Here is an 18,771-nt window from a genome sequence, read left to right as displayed (position 1 = left end):
ATTTATGGAAAAGGGGTTGACTTTCAGGCTCTCGAAAGGAGGGACGCGCTCGAGCTCGATTCGTGCTTCCTTCCCTTACAACGACCAGCAACCCTCCCCTCCTTCTTTTCCGTCGTCTCTCTTTAAGACTCTCCCCCACCCTCCGCGCCGTCTCATCTACCGAACTGAGGTCGCCAACAGGTCGCTTCTAGAGAGGGATGTCTCATGCTCTTCTGTGAGGTCGACGTCTCCCCTTCCCCTCCTCCCTCCCTCCCTCCTTCTTCGAGCTCAAAGCTGACCGTTCTCCTCTCTGTCTCTTTCATCAGCCTCCGCCTTTTCCTCTCTCCGTTCTTCTCTGTGCATGTTGCCATCCAGTACCTCAAGGCGTACCCTGCCAACATCGGAATCACCCACTACCTCACCTCGAGATTGAGATTGATGCCAACGAGGGACGTAGAGTTTTACTGGCCAGAACTATGGTGAGTAGCACCCTCAACTATCTTCTCAGAGCTGACGGGAGGTCCTAGTATCTCTGGGTGGTCTCGTAGAGTTGGAGAAGGAAGAGTCGATGCAGAGAGAGCAAACATCGAGCTGACACGTCCCTTCCTTCCTCTCCTTCTCCCTCTCCCTCCCCTTCTCTCCCAACTTTCTCCTCGAACCTGAAACAGTCACCTTCTCGTCACTACACCCACCGGATCCATAGCTCTGGAATGCTTCATCCTCGAAAGAGCGGAGGAGAGCACCCATTCGGCCATGCTCGTGAGTCTTGACCCTCCTCCTCCTTTGTGCGATGGCTCGTGAGCTGGGATTTTGAAGAGCTCGTCCAGCTCGCATAGATCTACGAGCGAGCTCTTCCATCGCTCTAAAGGCGTCTTAGCGAACAGAGATTCTCCACCCCCTCATATCGTCTCTCTGAGGGCAAAGCCTCGTCGATTCTCGAGCTCAACGGAAGGACCCTCTCCTTGAGCTCAACCAAACCGTTTGCTGACCTCCCTTTCTTCGCTCTTCCTCCTTCCAGACCTTCTGGTTCATGCAAGCAGCTCTATGCGATCTAGCTCCCACTCGTCTCACCAATCCTCAATCCTTCCTCGTCTGCCAACGCATCCTCCTCCGCTGCCACGAAATCATCTTTGGCGACCCTCCTCCGCCGACACGTTCGCTCTCCCCTTACCCAACCCATCGACTCCAATCCTCCCTCTCCAACTCCACTCCAGCACGATCAGCTTCAGCAGCAGCTTCCACTCTCGTCAAATCAATTGCTTCCCTTCGGACGTTCCTCAACGGAGACAAGAAGCTCGTCCCAGGTCATTCAGGAGCTGCGTTCGTCGGGATGGGAGTCGTGTTGGCTAGCACGCCTGGGGTGCCTCCGTTGGCTGGGTGCGTAGGGAAGGTGGCTGTGGAGCAAGGGAGGATGGAGATTGAGGGTCAGGAGGTTAGTAGAGGGAAGGTGGTGGAGGAGAACGGAGGAGGAGCTGAGGCACCTCGGCCAGGGAGAGTTGTTCTCGACGAGCTCGCAGGGAAGGAGGAACAGGCTGGAACGCCTGATGTTACGAGCTCGCCGGAGTCGTCGGAAGAGGAGGACGATCAGGACAGTCTATGGACAGGTCGATTCAGCAATCAACCCAAGCTCGTCGTCCCAAACGGAAATGGGTCCTCCTCCTCTCCGTCAACTCCTCCCAACTCCTCTCGTCGCTCGAAACCGTTACCTCGAGATCCCTCAGCAACCACTCCCTCCCTCACCATCGCTCCTCATCTCCTTCGCCAGAACACCCAGGATCCCTTCGACCAATCCCACAAACACCACCACTCCTCCAACCTCCCATCTCGTCTCTCCATCAACAAACCTCTCGCTCCCTCTCGGTCGGTACCCTCGTTCTCGTCCCATCTCGAAGCCAACTCGGATCCCTCACGGAGAGCAGGAGGAGGAAGGAACTCGCAGGACTCGAGATCAGAACCTTCGACGCCGGAGAAACTTCTCGAGCTCTACTCGTTCGCCGATCAGACGAGGCTCCTCAGGTCGCACTACTGTCGGTCGGAGGTTCGGTTCCTCATCGCTCTCGAGGATATCAGTAATCGACTGCTGGTGATCCCGAAGCTAGCGAGAGTCAGTGCTCTTCGAGCAGAGTTGACGAGTTTGAATCATATGCTTCCTGCCGAGGTGAGTCTTCTCGTCTTCTCCCTCTCGTTCGTTCGACCTTCGACCCTGACTGTTTCCTTTTCCTCTCTCCTTCAGGTCTGCATGCCAACGTGGTGCGAGTCCGACCACGGCCACGAGAAAGGAGGAGAAACCACCCTCGGCTCCAGTCTCTCCGCTCGACTCGACTCCAACCGCTCGAAAGCCCACCATCGCGTCGTTCGGATCTCCCCAGGCGACTCGGTCGTTCTCAACTCAGCCGAACGAGCTCCTTACCTCATCCACGTCGAGGTCCTCACAGGCGATCTCGACTTCGATCCAACCAAACGAGTCAACAGGGATCTCCTGCACAAGATCGTAAGTGGGGAGATGAAGAAGAAGGTCTCGTTCGGAGGGAAGAGCGTTGGGTCGGACGGGATCGTTGGATTCGGAGGAGCTCTGCCGGATCCGTTACCTCCTCTCGCTGGAATCAACTCGGGGATCCCAGTTTCGAGTGCAGCGTCGGCGAGCAAGGATCTACCGCTTCCTCCGAGTCGGCCAGAGCCGTACGTTCTCGTTTCGGAAGGAGGAGGAGGAGGAGGAGGAGGGGATATCTCGTCGATGGGATTGATGGAGCCGGAGGAGGAGATGGATCTCGTCGAACAGATCTACGGAACCAACATCTCAGCCAAGAACATCGGTCCTGACTTCAAGGAGGCCTCACCGGGAGACTTCAACCCTAGGAACAAGGACGTCGACCTCGCCGTTTGGTCTCGGACTCCTCACGACCTGGCTCTCTCGAGGAGCTCTTCCCAGACGGGTCGATCTCCTGGAACTCCATCGAGTCGGACCTTCGGTTCAGATACCATTCAATCCCCTTCTCCTCTCCAAACCAACTTCCCTTCCTCCTCCCACACCTCCGACCCCTCCGACCCTTCACGCGACTCCCCAACCCCAGGAACCACCACCCCTCGTCGAACCCTCACTCTCGACGACTACTCGGATCGAATGCGTACAGCAGCAGTCATGCTCGCTCAACTCAGCGTTTCCCAAACTCCCATCATCCCCTCCTCCTCCGACCCTTCCTCCTCCCGTCTCGCCTCCAACGCCACCCCTCCACCGCCATCAGGCAAACTCAGCTGGCTCCCCGGAACAGGCTGGATCGCCAACAACTTCCCTATCCCAACTCTCCCTTCTTCACCTTTACCGCCGTCGCCGATACCGCTACCACAACCGGGAGGAGGAGGAGGGTCGAGGAACCGGTTGCCTCCCGCTGAGGCGGAGGCGATTCGGGAGAGGATCATGACGGAGATGATTGCGCTGGAGGAGGAGAGGGTGGAGAGGATGACGGAGAAGGTTGGGGACGTGGGGATGCTGGGTGGGGGGAATGGGAAGACGGAGGAGGATGAAGGGATTGTGAGGAGGGAGTTGAATAAGGCGGATCCGTCTGGTTCGTCGTTTCGGTCTTTTTTCGTTTCTAGGAGAACCTCGAACTGATTATCTGCGTTCGGTGTTGTAGCTGCTGTGTTTTCGGAATCGTGGTCGGCGAAGAAGGCGAGGATTAGGGCGGCTTCGCCGTGGGGTCATTTGGCGACTTGGGACGTGAGTCTTTCGTCCTTTCTTCTCTCCTTGCTCCACAGCTCTTCCATTGATGTCGACTTTTCTTTGGTTCGATAGGTCCTCTCGGTGATCGTCAAAACGGGAGCGGATCTCCGTCAAGAGCAGCTCGCTACTCAGCTCATCGAGCGGTTCATGCAGATCTGGAAGGAGGAGGATTGCGAGTGTTGGGTTCGATAGTGAGCCCACAGCTTCCCTTCTTCTGTAATTCTCGAGATGATTGTCAAACTGACGAGCTTCCGCTTCGAACCTTTCTCAGCTTCCGAATCCTCATCACGGGAGACTCATCTGGACTCGTCGAAACCATCACCGATTCGGTCTCCGTGCACTCGATCAAGAAGGCTGAGTACGGTCGTCGGATGGCTAAAGGAGCGAGTATCGTTCATGTTAGCTTGTTCGATCATTTCGTGAACGTGAGTTTCTTAACTCTCTCTTCCGACCTTCTCGACTTGACTCAATCTGACGACGCGTCTTCCCTCTTTTCGCTTGCAGGTTTACGGTGAACCCACCTCAGCTCGATTCCTGAGAGCTCAACGGAACTTTATCAAGTCCTTAGCAGGTTCGTTCCTTCTTTCCTCAACTCGTGGCGAGAACAGGTCGGAGAACTGACTCGACGCGTCGTTTCTCCTTTCCTCTTTCAGGCTACTCCGTCGCGACCTACCTCCTTCAGATCAAGGATCGTCACAACGGAAACATCCTCATCGATCGAGAAGGTCACTGCATTCACATCGATTTCGGTTTCATGCTCTCGAACAGTCCTGGGAACATGGGGTTCGAGGCCGCTCCGTTCAAGCTCACGATGGTTCGTCCCCTTCGCTCACTCCTCAGTTCGAGCTCGGGCTGATCTCGTTTCTTGGCTGCTTGGAACTGTAGGAGTACGTCGACATCATGGGAGGAGTCGCCAGTCCTGGTTTCCAGCTGTTTAAGAAGCTCTTCAAGGAGGGATTCGAGGCGGCGAGGAAACATTCTGATGAGATCATTAGTGAGCTCTCTTACTCTCCTCCCTTGCCCTTCCCTCTCTTCCTTCCTCCCTTGCTGACCGATCCTCCTCTTCTTTCCTTCCAGCTATCGTCGAGCTCATGCAGTACAGTTCGTCCTACCTTTTTCTCTTTTCGTCTCGTCGCATCCTGACTCCCTCTTCTCTCCCAGACTCCAAGCTGCCATGCTTCCTCGCCTTCGGAGATCAAACCGCCCAGCATCTTCGAGAGAGGTTCCAGCTCGGGTTCACTCATCAGGCCGTGGACGATCATCTCGAACGACTCATTGTCAGCTCGATTGGGTCGCACTGGACGAGGTTGTACGACTCAGTGAGTCGAGTTTCGACACGCGTCTCGTCGTCGTTCGAACTGTCGACTGACGCCTCTCTTTCCCTCGACTTGATGCAGTTCCAATACTACTCCCAGAGTGTGTTCATGTAGACTTTTTTTTTGGTCTTTCTTTTGCTCTTCTGCTTTCTCTCTTCGCATCGATCTGTTTTCGACCTTCCGCCTCGCACACTCTTCTCGTGTGCTCTTTTTTTGTGCTGCTTGCTGCTCGTCTTTCGTTTTCATTACCCTTGCATATCCTTCTTTTTGGGAGTACTGTACTTATACTCTATGCTTCAGTGATGGTTTAGACTGAGGTTGGAGAAGGGAGGGAGGACAGGGAGAAGACAGAGAGCGAAACCGAAGCTACGAAGGGCTCCAATACTTCACACAAAATTCAAAAATATCAAGAATACGAGAAGAAATGGAGGGAGGGAGAGAAGACACGATTGCCATCTGACAGTACGAAGATGTTCGATGCCGAGAAGGTCAACGCGACGACTCGTTGCTTCGACGGATGAGCAAACAAGCATTAGAGAGATACTGGAGTAACAACAGAAGACAGATCCACGAATAAAAACCTAAACCAGACAGGCCCAGAAGGAACGAACTGCACCGATACATTCCCAGGAATAAAATAAAATAAAGCGACCGAAACGAAAGGGAAACGCTAGACCTCAAACGTCCTCAACCTGAACATCCTCCATCCACTTGAGCACGTCGGGGTGAGCTCGGACCCTGAGAAAGAAGGGGAAGGAGTCAAGGTCAGCTTGGTAGGTCGGTTAAAGAGTTGAGACGAAAGTAGAGAAGCAGAAACGACACGAACTTCGCAGGCGAGAAGTTGAGGATCTGATCGAGCGAACAAAGGCGAGAAGGGATTCAGTTCTCTGGCGATAGAAGGAAAAGACTAGGCTAAATGGAAGACCTCACTTGAAGACTTTCCATCGAAGTACACCGAGAAATGGCGACGTAAGCTGCGAAGGGGCGATTCGAGGCGAAAGAGACACGTCAATTCGGGTCGATGGTAGGAAAAGTGATGAAACCGACCTTGACCACACTCGAAGGTCCGTTGAAGGTCAACTCGAACCCTCTCGAGAGTCTGACCTTGAGACTTGTGAACCGAAAGAGCCCAGGCTGCTCAAGGAAACGAAGTCGACGTCAGAACACCTCGAAGAAGAGGAACGGGGCGGAGAACTGAACTGACCGAGCATCAAAGGAACCTGAACCCTCGTTGCCTCCGTAAACAGCCTCCTCTTGCCCCACTTCTGCTCCTCGAAGTTGAAAGGAGGGAAAAGGAGCTCGGTTCCGTCGATGAACTGTGGGCGAAACAAAGTGGAACGTCCGTCAGTTCTCCTCTTCCTCTCCTTCCTCGCTATCCATCTGGTCTCGACCACAGTACTCACGTGAACAACCGGAAACGTCTTCGGCACCTCCGCTTCGCTCCCTCTCAGCACTCCCGTACTGTTCCAAACTCCAGGAAGAGACGGCGCTGGTCCTGCTCCTCCTCCCTCGTCCTCCGAATCGCTTCCTCCTCCGTCCCCAGGATCTGACTTCGGTTGAGGAGCCTCCAGGATCCCCTTTCGAGCAGCTGACTCTCGAGATTCGAAGCACTTGATCTTGCCGAGAGAGCCGTTTACGAGGTGTTTGTAGGGTCTGGTGAGAAAAGGTCAGCGACGAGAGGACTGGAGAGAGGAAGAACGAGGACTCACTTTCCGAGGTTCGTCAGAAGCATCACGACAGCTCCAATTTTGACCTGTAAGTTCTGCCTCGCCCTCGACTGATCCAAAACTCGCTTAGCGTGGTCGTGGTTGATGGGCTTGCCCTTTTCCGTTACTCTAAGAGAAACAAAGCAAGTTAGGCCGACGTTGAATCGAAGGGAGAGGAGGCGAGACGAACCCTGCGTAATCGACCGAAGGGTAGTTGAACAGCTTTCCTCTGAGAGCGTGAAGTCGTTCCAAGTTGGCTTCGTTGACTTGTTGGTTTACGGGGTAGCTATAATGTGCGGAGGGAGGAACTCGTCAGTGGAGAGAGAGAGAGAGAGAGAGGCAGAGAAGAGATGCCCGAAACGAGAAGACGAACAGCTCTGAGTAAATTCCATCCTCCCAAACGATCGAACGGCTCAAAGCAGTGAGAGATGCGACAGTGTGGTCGTCCATGGCGCCGATTCGCATTTGATCTGTTTGAAGAAGGAGGGAAGGAGGGTCAGTGAAGGAGAGCTTCGACGCGTCTGTTTTGGCTCGAACCAACTCACTCAGGATGGTCACAAAGCCTGAGAATCCAATGCGAGAGCAGACATAAGTTAGCGAGAGGCAGCATTTTGAAAGGAAAGGAACGGACTCACGATCGTCCTTCTGCCTGAAAACATGCTTCAATACCACAACCCTCGGAATCGCAGCGGCCCAGGACTTCGCTTGGAAAGCGAAGGTCGCTTGCGATCCTTTATCAGGAACAGGTGGGAGTTGGAGGTAGTCTCCACAGGCGACGATCTGTAAGAGGCAAGAAAAGGTACCGTCAGCCTCGAAGGGAGAGGAGGGAGAGGAAGAGACCACGCGTCCGTACCTGAATCCCTCCGAACGGCCGTTTGTTGTTTCGAACGGTCATTCCGATCTCGTTGAGCTTGTCGACTACGAGAAAAGTATGGGGGAAAGTATCGAGTGAGTCGGAGACGGCGGTGAAAGAAGAAAGCAGGAACGAACAGAGGAAACCGTCGAGCATCGAGATCTCATCGATAACCCTGAATCCAAAGACGACGCAATCGGATCTATCAGCTCTCGTCCCTTTCCACATCCAGGTGTTTCTTCGATACTCACAGAACCTGCGTCTCCTTCCACTCAATCTCCTTGAACGGAATCCCTCCCTTCTTCACCCATCGTTTCCCCTTGTTGTCCCAGATCTCGTTCAGCACTTTTTTCGAAAGGTTGAAAGACGGCTCTTTCCCTAGTCCAACCCCAGCCCAGGAGTGAAGGGTTTGTCCGTGGATGTTCAGAGCTGCGATTCCGGTAGTGGCGGTGATGGCTGAGGACGAGGAAAAAGCCCACAGGGAGTCAGAACGAGAGGAGAGACGAGGGAGGGTATGAAGAGAGCGAGAGTGGATGAAGAAGGAGAGAAAAGAGCTTTTAACTACGAACCGACGTTCTTCCCAGAGTCTTTCAGAGCCTCGATGATCTCTCTAAGGAGGAAGGATTTACCGGTACCTGTGAAAATTGAGCGGAAGAGGAAGGAGAGGGGATGCTCAGTTCTCGTCTTCGTCGTTGATTGTCTTCCCTTCTCGCTCCTCCTCCAAAAAGAGCCGATAGAAGAAGAAAAAACTCACCTGCTGATCCTGTGAAGAAGACTGCAAGTAACGAGAGGAAGGAAAGAAGATGAGTACACGAGCGGCGACGCGTCTTCAAGGGAACGCACGCACCAGACTTCCCATCCAAGACCATCTGCTTGACAGCCTTCTGCTGCTCACTGAGCTCCATCTTCACGGCTGCAATCTCCTCCTCGACAGCAGGAACGGGGACGGATTTGATAGGCGAAGACGGAGGAGGTGGAGTCTTTCGATTCGAAACCGGAACCGGAAAAGATCGTCAGCATTTCTCCTTCGATTCTGAGTCTCTCCGATTCTAGAGAGATGTACGCTCAAACTCACTCCATCTCCCTCGACTTCCTCCTTCATCTTCCCCTTTCCATCAGCAGCAGCACCAGCGACGGGCTTCTTGCCTGATTGAAGTACCGTCGACTCAGAACCAGACGAGAGAGCGCCAGGACCATTGATTCCGTACGATCCAAGAACGCCTCGGAGTCGACTTGCTCGTGCTGGAGGAGTCATAGGTGGGGGATAATGAGAAGACGAGGACGCGACGGCGTTGGTTGAGGGACGAGGCTTGGGAGGAGAGGAGAGCTGGAGGAGGGACGAGAGTCATGTCAGCTCCTGGGTGGTTGAGGCAAGGGTAGCGAAATCGGGGAAAGCTAGGTGTTACGTAGAGTGCTAAAAAAAAGCAGGCGGCACAAAGCTCTGGCAGTGCGAGAGCTCAAAGAACCGGATCCGTCTCAAGGGGTGAGCTCGACGTTCCGTCCCTCAGTGCTTCATCCCGCTAGATGCAAGGATGAGGCTAACTTCAGCCGCCCAACATGACTAAGCTCTTCCTACGAGCTCGTCTGCTTGAAATCGAAGAGCTCTAGCAGCTTCTCAACGTCCGAACGGGCCGTTGGACGAAGAACAACCGATTTCGCCTTCCTCCTCCTCCCTTCCCTCTCTTTGATGAGCTCTGCACCACTCATTTCACCTGCCCCAGAACTCCTTCTTTCTCGATTCTGTTCCTACAGATCCACCCATCCCTTCTCTCCAGAAAAAGTAGAAATCAAGCTCACCGTCTTTGCGTTCTTCTGCCTGTCCTTCTCCGTCGCCTTCCCTTGGAGAATGACCTCCTCCTCGTCTGACTCGTGGTCCTCTTCCTCCTCGTCCGACTGAGAAACCTCCTTGAACATGCTTCTCATGGAAGCTATAGACGTAGCATCACCTCGACGTGGAGATTTGGGAGTTGGGAGACCGTAGGAGGGGGAAGTTGAGCTTGAAGGTCGTTTGGAGGGAGAGGTAGGAGGAGTTCTGGAGGAGGACGGCGGAGGAGGGGAGGAGGGTCGATTGGAGGACATAGATGGTCCTGGGGGAGGAGAAAGGGAGGGGAGACGGCGGAAGTGTAGAAGATGGGGTGCTGGACGTTTGAGGGGTGAGATCCGTGGGGGATCAGTCAACGGAAGGCGAGAGCTCAAGGAGCTTCGCAGGTCAGCTCCTTTCCTTCTTGTTTTCTTTTTCTGTCTCTTACTCTTACACCGAAGTCTCTAAATGAAGCAAAATATACATAACCGAGCGGATCTCTAAAGCTAAGCACTCCTGGCTCCGCTTCCATCCCTCCAGCTCTCGAAGAACGAGACCATCTCGGGCGTGATCCTTCGTCCGACCGTTGAGACGGCAGTAAGGAAGTCGGTTCGTCGAACCTGAAGGAGTAGGTAAGAAAGCAGAGTCAGTAGATGTCGAGAAAGAGGACGAGTAGGGGAAAGAAACTTACAAAAGGAGCCTTGAGATCGAAGTTCATGGCAATCAGAGCCGCGTCCTGACAGACCTGAACGATCTCTGCTCCTGAACAGCCGTCGGTCTGAGAGACCAGCACAAACCGGAAGGAGAGCAGTCAGATTGAGGGTAATTGACTCAAGACACGTCCAGAAGAGAGAGCAGACTCACCATCGCCGCCAACTCCTTCACGTCCATTCCAGGCTCAACGGCCATCTGAGCCAACCGAATCTTAAAGATCTCCTCTCTCGACTCGAGCGAAGGAGGTCCGACGTAGAGGATTCGATCGATTCGTCCTGGTCGAAGCATAGCAGAGTCCTGTGCAGCGAACGAAGAAAAGAAGACGCGACGGGAAGGTCAGCTCGACTCGAACGAAACGAAGAAAGAAGCTGCTCGGTCGAGTAAAAGTAGAATGGATTGACGCACGATAACATCCGGTCGATTCGTAGCAGCAACGACGGTGACTCCCACGAGTTCCTCGATTCCGTCCATCTCGTTGAGGATCGAGGTGAGGATTCCGTCGGTGTGCGAGTCGCCGTCGGATCGAGAGGTGCACAGAGCGTCGATCTCGTCCTATGAGATATAAAAAGGAGAGAGGAAGGTCAGTCAGGAGGGTGAAGATGGGAAGAGAGACGAGCGAAGGAACGAACGAAGAAGATGATGGAAGGAGAGGCAGCTCGAGCTTTCCTGAACACCTCTCGAACTGCTCGTTCGGATTCTCCGACGTACTTGTTGAGAAGCTGTTGAAGCGAAGGGAAGAAGGGACGAGTCAGCTCGAGAAAGGATGGAAGGGAGGACGAGAACGAGAAGGAGACGCGACTCACCTCCGGTCCCTTGACCGCCAAAAAGTTGATCCCACTCTCCGTCGCCAAAGCCTTCGCCGTCAACGTCTTACTACATCCAGGAGGGCCATAAAGCAACACTCCTCTCGGCGGCCTAACACCCAGCCTGTCGAACGTGTCCTTGTAGAGCAACGGCCACTCGACACACTCCCTCAACTTCTGCTTCACGTCCTCCTGTCCTCCAATATCGCTCCACTTCGTGCTGGGCGTCTCGAGGAACACCTCTCTCATCGCACTGGGTCGGACCATCTCCAGAGCTGCTACGAGATCGGCTTCCGAGAGGACGAGAGGTGGAGGGAAGGGAGTGAGGTTGAAAGTGAGGGAGGAGAGGTGAGACTGGATGGCGAGGGTTCCGGCTTCTCGAATGAGGGAGGAAAGGTCTGCTCCGACGTAGCCGTGGGTTTTGGAGGCGATGAGGGAGAGAGAGGTTGAGGAGAGGGTGTTCGGGATGGCGGAGAGGAGGATTTCGAGGATATGGAGACGGGAAGGCGCGTCGGGGACACCTGGAAAAGGAGACGCGTCGAAGAAAGGTCAGTTCGTCGTTCCTTGAACGAAGAAGAAGAAGACTCACCGATCTCAATCTCCTTATCGAACCTCCCCGGCCTCCTCAACGCCGGATCAATCGCATTCGGTCTATTCGTCGCACCAACCACCACCACCCTCGCCTCTTCTCCCTCCTCTCCTTCTCCCTTCCCGTCGTCCATTCCCATCCCGTCCATCAACGTCAACACCTGCGCCACCACCCTCCTCTCCACCTCCCCTCCACCCTCCTCTCTCTTCGGACACAGCGCATCAATCTCGTCAATCACGATCACACAAGGACTTCTCCTCCTGGCTTCCTCCCAAACACCTCTCAACCTCTCCTCCGTCTCGCCATGGAAACTGCTGCTCAGCTCCGGACCGTTGATGACGATGCAGGAGCAGCCTGGGGACGAAGTAGCGATGGCTCGAGCAAGAGCTGTCTTTCCTGTACCGGGAGGTCCGTGGAGGAGGATTCCTCGGGGAGGAGGGAGCGAGAGGGAGCGGAAGAGGAGAGGGTGAAGGAGAGGCAGGTCGATCATGGAGCGAATGAGGGAGATTTGAGAGGAGAGACCACCGAGGAGGGAGTAGCCTGAAAGAGTAGGAGCGGAGAGAGGGTTGGGTGGTGGTGGTGGTGGGTAGACGTTGATATAGGAGGGGAGGGTGGTCTGAGAAAGAAAGGAAAGGAGCGTGAGACGCGTCGCGAATGTGGAACGAGAGCGGAAGAGCTCACTTTGGTAGCGGAAGAAGAAGATCGACCTCCAGTCGTCGTTCTCTCCCTCTCCTTCGTAGACCCAGGAGCTCCAGCTTTCCCTTTGCCTTTGCCAGAACCGACAGTGACCAGAAGTTCGGTCGACCAAGTCGCTTGCCAGACTGATTTCGAGTCGTCTGTTTCTGGGTCGATTTTGAGAGCCTCGAGGCTGGAAGACAAGGTTCCGTCGGTGGCGGTAGGAGGGAAGACTGTGTCGTCGATAGAGGAGATCCTGAAGGTTCGAGTGGAAGCTGAGGATGGGAGAGGGACGATGAGGTGGGTGTGAGGAGTGAGGTATTTGAGGTCGACTGCAAGAGACGAGAGAGAAGAAAAAGTCAGCTCCTCGAAAAAACTACAAAGCGTCTAACTCGATCAAGTCTGAGTATGAGCTTACCCAGTGCTTCCCTCAAACAGACTCGAACCCAAGCGTTCTCTCGCTCCTTCTCCTCGAGCTCAACGTCCTCCTCTCCCTTCTTCCCTCCTTGACCCTCAACCTCCGCTGCCAGCACCTCCGTCACTCCCACAACTTTAGCATCCCTCATCCCTGCTTTAGCCATTCTAACTTTTGTGACCGAGATGGAAGCGAGAGGAGCGTCCGGAGTTTCATCAGGATCGTGAAAGGGGAGACCAAGAGTGAGGAGGTGCGAAGGCGAAAGTTGGGCGACTGAGAACGGACAAAAGATTCGGTCAGACGAGGTTTTCGAGAGGTCAGTACGGATAGAGATGAGCTCACAAGACGAAGGGTTGGTCACTGTTGGCCAAGCTTGAAGAAAGATGAAGGGCTGGAAGCGAGAAGAGGGAAGGAAGGCGAGGTCAGCTTCATCGAAACTTTGGTGAACTCCCTTCTTCCTCTTCCTCGCGCTGACAAGCTCTCTCAAAGAGCTCGACAGCCCTCATCTACAGACAGGCCGCCCTACCGTAGACAGGTTCCGACTCTGATCGCTATCTTCCTCCACAGAGAGCCCAAACTCACCTCGTTCCTTCCCTCGGCTGAAACCCTGACGAGATCCCCAGCGGCGAGCTTCTCAGCTCTCAGTTCGTCCCCGTTCACGACGATTCGGCGACTGGACCGGCCGATAGACTCTGTAGGGAGGGCGAAGAGTTGCATTCGAAAAAGGGGGAAGGGGAGGAGGGTGGAAGGTGGGAAGGAAGGAGGAAGCTCGAAAGAGTTGAGCTTGAAGCTGAACGAGGTCACCAAAACGACCGCATAGTTTCTGTTGCGAAAGGCTTCTGCAATCTTCGCGCCCCCAAAACGGCGTGCAAGTACTCCTGGGATCAAAAAATGTCGTTCGCATGCTAATGAAAGGCTTCAGAGGTCGAAGCTGGCGTCGTCTCGACCTTTCCCACGCGACTCCCCGAGCTCTTCCCAGCTGCTCTCAACGACCTCGAAGATTCAAAGATATCCGAAATCCATAGATCAACCCAACCTATCTTCGATTCCTCGACCCCTCCCCAACAGCTCCCATTCCAGCAGCACCCACACCTCCCTTCTTCATGTCCTCCGCTTCCAGTCCCGCCTCGGCTTGGATCCGCTCGATCTCGTCCAGGATGGGCTTGTAGGTCACTGAGAGTGACGGAACGTCAAGGAGCAGAATAAAGAGTCAGAGTCAGCTTGGAGAGGAAAGAATGGGCAAGGGCGAGAGCGAGGACGAACGATATTTCTGCTCGGCGAGAGAGAACCCGTCCCTTCGAAGCATCTTCCCTTTGTTGTCCGAGTGGGTGACGGCGTGAGCTCGTTGAGCCCAGTATTCACCTGCGAGAGAGAGAAAACGAAGAAACGAAGACAATTAGCCTCGAGAACGAGAACGAAAGGGGGGGAGGAGAGGAGAAGACGAACGAGATCGCTCGTAGAAGTCCCTGAGCTTCTCCCCGGGCAGAGGCGTGCTGAGTGTATCCTCCAGCGACCGAGTAGTGTCCTTAGAGACTCCCATGAAGGTGGTAGCTTGGAGTCGAAGAGCGTCCTGGAACAAGGAGAAGAAACGAAGGAAAGAGGCCAAGTCAGCGACGCGTCTCGCAAACTCGATTCGAAAAAAGAAGGGGCTGCGAAGGACTCACCCTCTCAGCAGGAGTCATAACCAGCACCTGTCCATCCTCCAACTCCTCGATGATGTACCCTTCCTCTCCCAGAACTTCCTCCTCCTCAGGCTCCTCCTCCTCCGCAACGTACTCGACTCCCTCTCCCTCTCCTCCCTCCGCACCCTCATCTCCACCTCTCCGACTTCCTTCATCCTCGTCCCCATCGTCTGAGCTACTGCTTCCTTCCTCCTCGTCACTCTCGAGCCAGGCTTCGTCCTCGAGACCCGAGGCCTTGAGGCAGACGAAGCGATCGAGTTTGTCGAGAGGGAGGGAGTAGAAGTCGTCGAGCGTGTACTCTCGTTCTTTGGATTCGAAGATTCCTCCGTAAACGTAGAGGGTGTTCTTGAGAATGGCGAGCATGGTGTTGTACCTGAACGGAGAAGGAAGGAAGAAAAGAGCTTCAGCGTCGGTGCGACGAGACGAGACAGAACGAGGAAAGCGAGGACTCACCTCGTGAGAGGAACCGTCTTCTGAGGATCATCAGGATCGTCCTCCTCGACGTAGACGGGAGCAGCGACCTCCACCTGCTGTTCCTGCTCGTCTCCACTCCCATACTCCTCATCGTCGTCCTCCTCTCCCCTCGGAGCAGCTTGGATGACCTTCGGCTTCCTCCTTCCTCCTCCCATCTTCTTCTTCTTCTTGAGGTTGAGCGAGATCCATCGACCGGGATGAGCGAGGGTGTAGGCGTATCTGCAGTTCAAGAAGAGCCAAAGGAGAAGGTCAGCACTTGTAAACCTCTCAAGACGCGTCTGCGAGGAAGGAAAGCGGGACGAACGCGTCCTGGTAGAAGATCGAATCGAGCGACTCCTCGTCTCGGTCGTCGTCGAATCTGTAGTCGAAAGAGGAAGAGTTCAGTAACCGTACGTGATTAAAAAACAGGAAAGAAGACTCACACTCCTCCGAAACAAACTCCCATCCCTTTCGCAGGCCAATGGGTCATGGAGCAGCCAGAACGAGTAGACGGAGGGTAGCCGACTCGACGACGCTTCTCCCACTTCCACTTCGTCATATCCGTAGCGTCCATTCTGTCAAATGAAGTCGAGAGTGGGCTCTCAGCTCGAAAATGGATCGGGACGAAAGAAGGAGTCGGGAAGGAAGACCAACGAACCGAAGCAGCCAGGTATCATCGAGAGCGACACCCTTCGCTCGCTTCCCTTTCTCGAATCGCTTGACATATCCTCCGTGAAGCACAACTCCTTCGGGACAGGGAAGAAGCGAGAACCCAGATCGAGCACTGGTGAGAGCGGGAAGGGAGGTCGAGTCGGTCAGAGAGGAGTTTGAACGAGGAAGAAGAACGGGGAGAGGGACGAACGAAGGCTTCTGGAAGTTCAGAGGGAACTCGACTTGTTTCCACTTATACTCCTGAGTATCGAAAACCCACAGATCATCGAGGTAGTTGGCTGAAGGAGAACGAAGGAGGAGAAAGTCAGCTCGAGAAGATCGACGAGGGACGCGTCGAAACGGGAGACGAATCTGAAACGTACTCCTGACTCCCAAATCGTAGAATCCTCCGAACAGGACGATCCACTGCTTCCACATAGCCATTCTGAAGGATACAGCACAGCCTTGATCAGCTCTGAACTCCAGCGGACGTAACAGAGCTCGGAAAGACGAACCGACAACCGCTTCGGGGGGAAGGCTTAACTTTCGTTTCAAGTCGCTCCCAAGCGTGAGTGGTGACGTCGAACTCCCAGAAGTCTCGGAAGTGATGGAAGGTCGTCTGCTTTGGCGAAGCGTACTCTCCACCTACGGGAAGAGAAACGAGAGAGAGGTTAGCGAGATGGAAAAGGAGCGACGAGGGAAAAGTCGATCGACAACTCACCGAAAATGTAGATCTTTCCTCCACCAGCCGGTGAAGTAACACATGCATGAGCACTTCTAGGTCCAGGACAGTTTGGGGATACGAAACGTCTCCATTCGTCCTTGTCTGGGTTGTAACGGTAGACGTCGTTGTAGAAAGCACTGGACAACGAGAGGAGAGGAAGAGTCAGCGAAAGAAAGGGAACGAGATTGGGAACGATGGAGCTCACGCCTTGTCACCATCGAACTGAAGATGGAAAAGGAAGGGCAGATATCAGTTCTGAGTTGGTCGAAGTTGAGGAGAGGGAGGGAGGGAAGGGAAAGAGGTCGAGCTCACGTATTCTCCTCCTATACACCAAAGGTAGTTTCCGGTCGGACAGGCGACGAGAGTGGCGTTGGCTCTACGAGATGGAGGACCTGTGCTGATCTCCTCGGTGACTTTGTGTTGCTGAGAAGGAGAAAAGCGAGAGGAAGGAGGGATTTTGATGAGCTCGACTCTTTCGTTCCTTTGTGCCTTCGACCTCTGGCCTGCCGACGCTCCCAGCTCCGATCTCTCGTCAGCCTGCGAACCAAAAATCCGAGCACTCACCGTCTCCCAATCTCGTTGGAACTATATACGGGACAACCAAAGCAACGAGTCGAATTAGCTCTCTCGCCTTCGAGCCCCCTCCGTCCCTCATCTCCTGCCCTCCTCCCCTCTTGAGCTCCCCAAAACTCACCGATTCCAAGATAGCCTCCAAATCCTCCTCGTCAGCCTTTCCTTTTCCTTTCCCTTTAGCCTGCTTGGTCTCCTTCTTGGTAACCTTCTTCTCCTGAGCTGCCTTCTTCCTCGCCTTCTCAGCCGCCTTCTGTTGGACTTTGGTCAAAACTTTCTCCTTCCTGCAAAGGCGAGAGGAAAACAAGTCAGAGACAAAGACGGGGCATAGATCGAACGAGAGAGGAGGAGAAGTCTCACTTTGGTGGCATGGTGGGTTGGGGAGAGAGAGGGAAGGAAGGAGAGCAGAAAGGTGAGGTCGAAGAGCCAGAGCCGTTTCCATAACGACCAAGTGGTCGGTTTGCAGAGAAGACAAACACGATCTCATCGTTCGTACACTCGAACTATCATCTAGGTAACTTGGACGATTTTCCAGTTTCTGAACCTCATCAATTGACTCCGAAATCAAGCTCATCTTTCAGACGTAGGCTCGTGTCCAGCCTTCGCCCTCGCCTCAAGAGATTCGTTCTTAGAGCAGGGCTGGTTTGCTAGCATCATCGTTGGTAGCCGAGCCCCGAATCGGTCCGCTGCCGAAACGAAAAAAGCTCTTCAAGCGCCTGGGGCAAAAGGTTTCGTTTTGTTCTCCTTCGACTCGTTCCGACGCGACTTCCGTGCTTTTCGTAGCTGACCCCAGTTCCCTCCCTGTTCCTTGCCTTCTTTCGATATTTTATAGGACACCTATCGCACGATCTTCGAAATCGGTTCGCTTTGAGTCTGCAGCTTGAGAGCGATTGTTGGAAAGAAGGAAGAAGATTGAATCGAAGAGTACAGACCTAATGCTTCAACTCGAACATCAACGACTTGTTTCCAGCGGTAGAAGAGATCTCCCGAGCGTAATGCAGCTTTTCATCGGCGGTGAGAGCTTTCCAAGCGGCCTTCTTGCTTCGGTTTCGGCGCACGAAGTAGTCTGCGTCGAACCGAAAAGAAGCGAAGGTCAGCCTCGAGGCAACTTGGAACTGAGACGAGAGAGAAGTAGAAAAAAGATGACTCCTCAGCCCAGCGACTCAGTCCCACAACGCAGACATCTGCTTGAGAAGATACCAAAGAAGAAGCGAGCAAGATCAGCCTCAGAGTCCGTCGAACTCGTCGAAAAGGGAACATCTTTTCATGACCGACCTGTTCGCGTTCTCACTCCTCCGCTCCCTTTTCTTGCAACGAAAACCATCGATAAAATGAGTGAGAAGATGACACTCGCCTTCTTCAAGTAAGATCTAGCCTTGTCTTCGCGAGTACCAGAGAGGAGCAAGAAGAACTCGAGAGTCAGCAAGACGCGTTGAAGGAGGGAAGCAGAAGAAGGACGAAGCTCACCTCCTCTTGCTCACTCCTTCGCCGTCTCGACCTCTACAGCAGGCTCCTCCGTCTTCTCAGGCTGCGGAGATGGTACCGATACGTTCGCTGGGTCGGTCGAAGGATTCGATGGGTACGAACCTCCGTGGTAAACTTCAAAGCGAACAAAGGGAGAGGAGGTGAGCTCGAGCTCCTTCCTTCCCTTCTTAACCCTTTTCTGGTACACTCACGGTTAAGAATGACAAAGGCAACAACAGCAAACTCTCCGGATCCGAGTCTCCAGTTCCAAATGAGCTCCTGGTGGTACTCTGGCGAACGATCTCGAGGGCAAGGCCAACGCTGTCCGAGGATCTCGTGCCAAAGAAGGGCGAAAGCGATCCATTGAACGTTGCTGGAGGCCCAAGAGGCAACGCTGCGAGTTTTTGAGGTAGGGGAGGAAGAGATGGCGAGATCTAGAACGATGGGTTTGAGGAAGACGAGGGTGAAGGAGGAGATGAGGGCGAGAAGGAGGAGGGAGAGAAGAGGTTCCGGGATCGTGCCTAGACTAAGAGAGAACCCAAAGTAGTGTGCGAGAGCAATGTGAGGGAGAGAGACGGCTGCTATAGCGAAGAGGGAGGAGGGGAGGAAGGCGAAAGCCATTTCGTTGCTGGTCGTTGGGGGTAAAGAGGAAGGAAGG

The 18,771-nt window shown here is 54.2% G+C and overlaps 5 protein-coding genes across 5 annotated transcripts; 1 reads left to right on the top strand and 4 right to left on the bottom strand.

Annotated features, from left to right (window-relative positions):
- The first annotated feature begins 84 nt into the window (after positions 1-84).
- Positions 85-5,432, top strand: PIK1 (1-phosphatidylinositol 4-kinase). The gene is made up of 13 exons (XM_076637746.1): positions 85-214; positions 306-458; positions 648-738; positions 998-2,137; positions 2,213-3,542; positions 3,612-3,694; positions 3,770-3,888; positions 3,969-4,122; positions 4,202-4,268; positions 4,351-4,511; positions 4,583-4,691; positions 4,775-5,016; positions 5,095-5,432. Exons 1-13 carry the CDS (start codon positions 198-200, stop codon positions 5,125-5,127), a joined length of 3,699 nt encoding a protein of 1,232 aa, XP_076495388.1. The 5' UTR covers positions 85-197; the 3' UTR covers positions 5,128-5,432.
- Positions 5,433-5,925: 493 nt separating this feature from the next.
- BDY24DRAFT_342141 (C-terminal helicase domain-containing protein) lies at positions 5,926-6,148 on the bottom strand (the record flags this gene model as incomplete). Its single annotated transcript, XM_076637470.1, has 2 exons — positions 5,926-5,987; positions 6,061-6,148. Coding segments are annotated over 2 exons (150 nt in total), but the record flags the coding sequence as incomplete, so codon positions are not given.
- A 3,678-nt stretch (positions 6,149-9,826) lies between these two features.
- On the bottom strand, positions 9,827-12,452 carry AFG2 (AAA family ATPase AFG2). Its single transcript, XM_076635873.1, has 7 exons — positions 11,480-12,452; positions 10,891-11,411; positions 10,717-10,806; positions 10,493-10,639; positions 10,238-10,384; positions 10,065-10,151; positions 9,827-9,993 (listed from the first exon to the last, which is right to left on the bottom strand). The coding sequence occupies exons 1-7, from the start codon at positions 11,967-11,969 to the stop codon at positions 9,880-9,882; spliced, it is 1,596 nt and encodes a 531-aa protein (XP_076495386.1). The 5' UTR covers positions 11,970-12,452; the 3' UTR covers positions 9,827-9,879.
- Positions 12,453-13,570: 1,118 nt separating this feature from the next.
- Positions 13,571-17,022, bottom strand: BDY24DRAFT_352931 (uncharacterized protein; the record flags this gene model as incomplete). The annotated part of the gene is made up of 17 exons (XM_076637745.1): positions 13,571-13,742; positions 13,833-13,931; positions 14,016-14,139; positions 14,234-14,624; positions 14,705-14,944; positions 15,030-15,083; positions 15,148-15,310; positions 15,355-15,488; positions 15,567-15,654; positions 15,739-15,800; positions 15,871-16,000; positions 16,077-16,216; positions 16,285-16,301; positions 16,392-16,502; positions 16,644-16,664; positions 16,774-16,933; positions 17,010-17,022. Coding segments are annotated over 17 exons (2,084 nt in total), but the record flags the coding sequence as incomplete, so codon positions are not given.
- A 787-nt stretch (positions 17,023-17,809) lies between these two features.
- Positions 17,810-18,748, bottom strand: BDY24DRAFT_393672 (uncharacterized protein). Its single transcript, XM_076641075.1, has 4 exons — positions 18,326-18,748; positions 18,117-18,248; positions 17,925-18,029; positions 17,810-17,836 (listed from the first exon to the last, which is right to left on the bottom strand). The coding sequence occupies exons 1-2, from the start codon at positions 18,732-18,734 to the stop codon at positions 18,127-18,129; spliced, it is 531 nt and encodes a 176-aa protein (XP_076495384.1). The 5' UTR covers positions 18,735-18,748; the 3' UTR covers positions 17,810-17,836; positions 17,925-18,029; positions 18,117-18,126.
- Positions 18,749-18,771: the final 23 nt, after the last annotated feature.

This window comes from Mrakia frigida (genome assembly GCF_051309035.1).
Source record: "Mrakia frigida strain ATCC 22029 unplaced genomic scaffold BDY24scaffold_21, whole genome shotgun sequence".
In the NCBI taxonomy this organism is placed as follows: domain Eukaryota; kingdom Fungi; phylum Basidiomycota; class Tremellomycetes; order Cystofilobasidiales; family Mrakiaceae; genus Mrakia; species Mrakia frigida.
The sequence above is the reverse complement of the archived record's forward strand: the minus strand, read 5'-3'. Positions and strand labels throughout refer to the sequence as shown.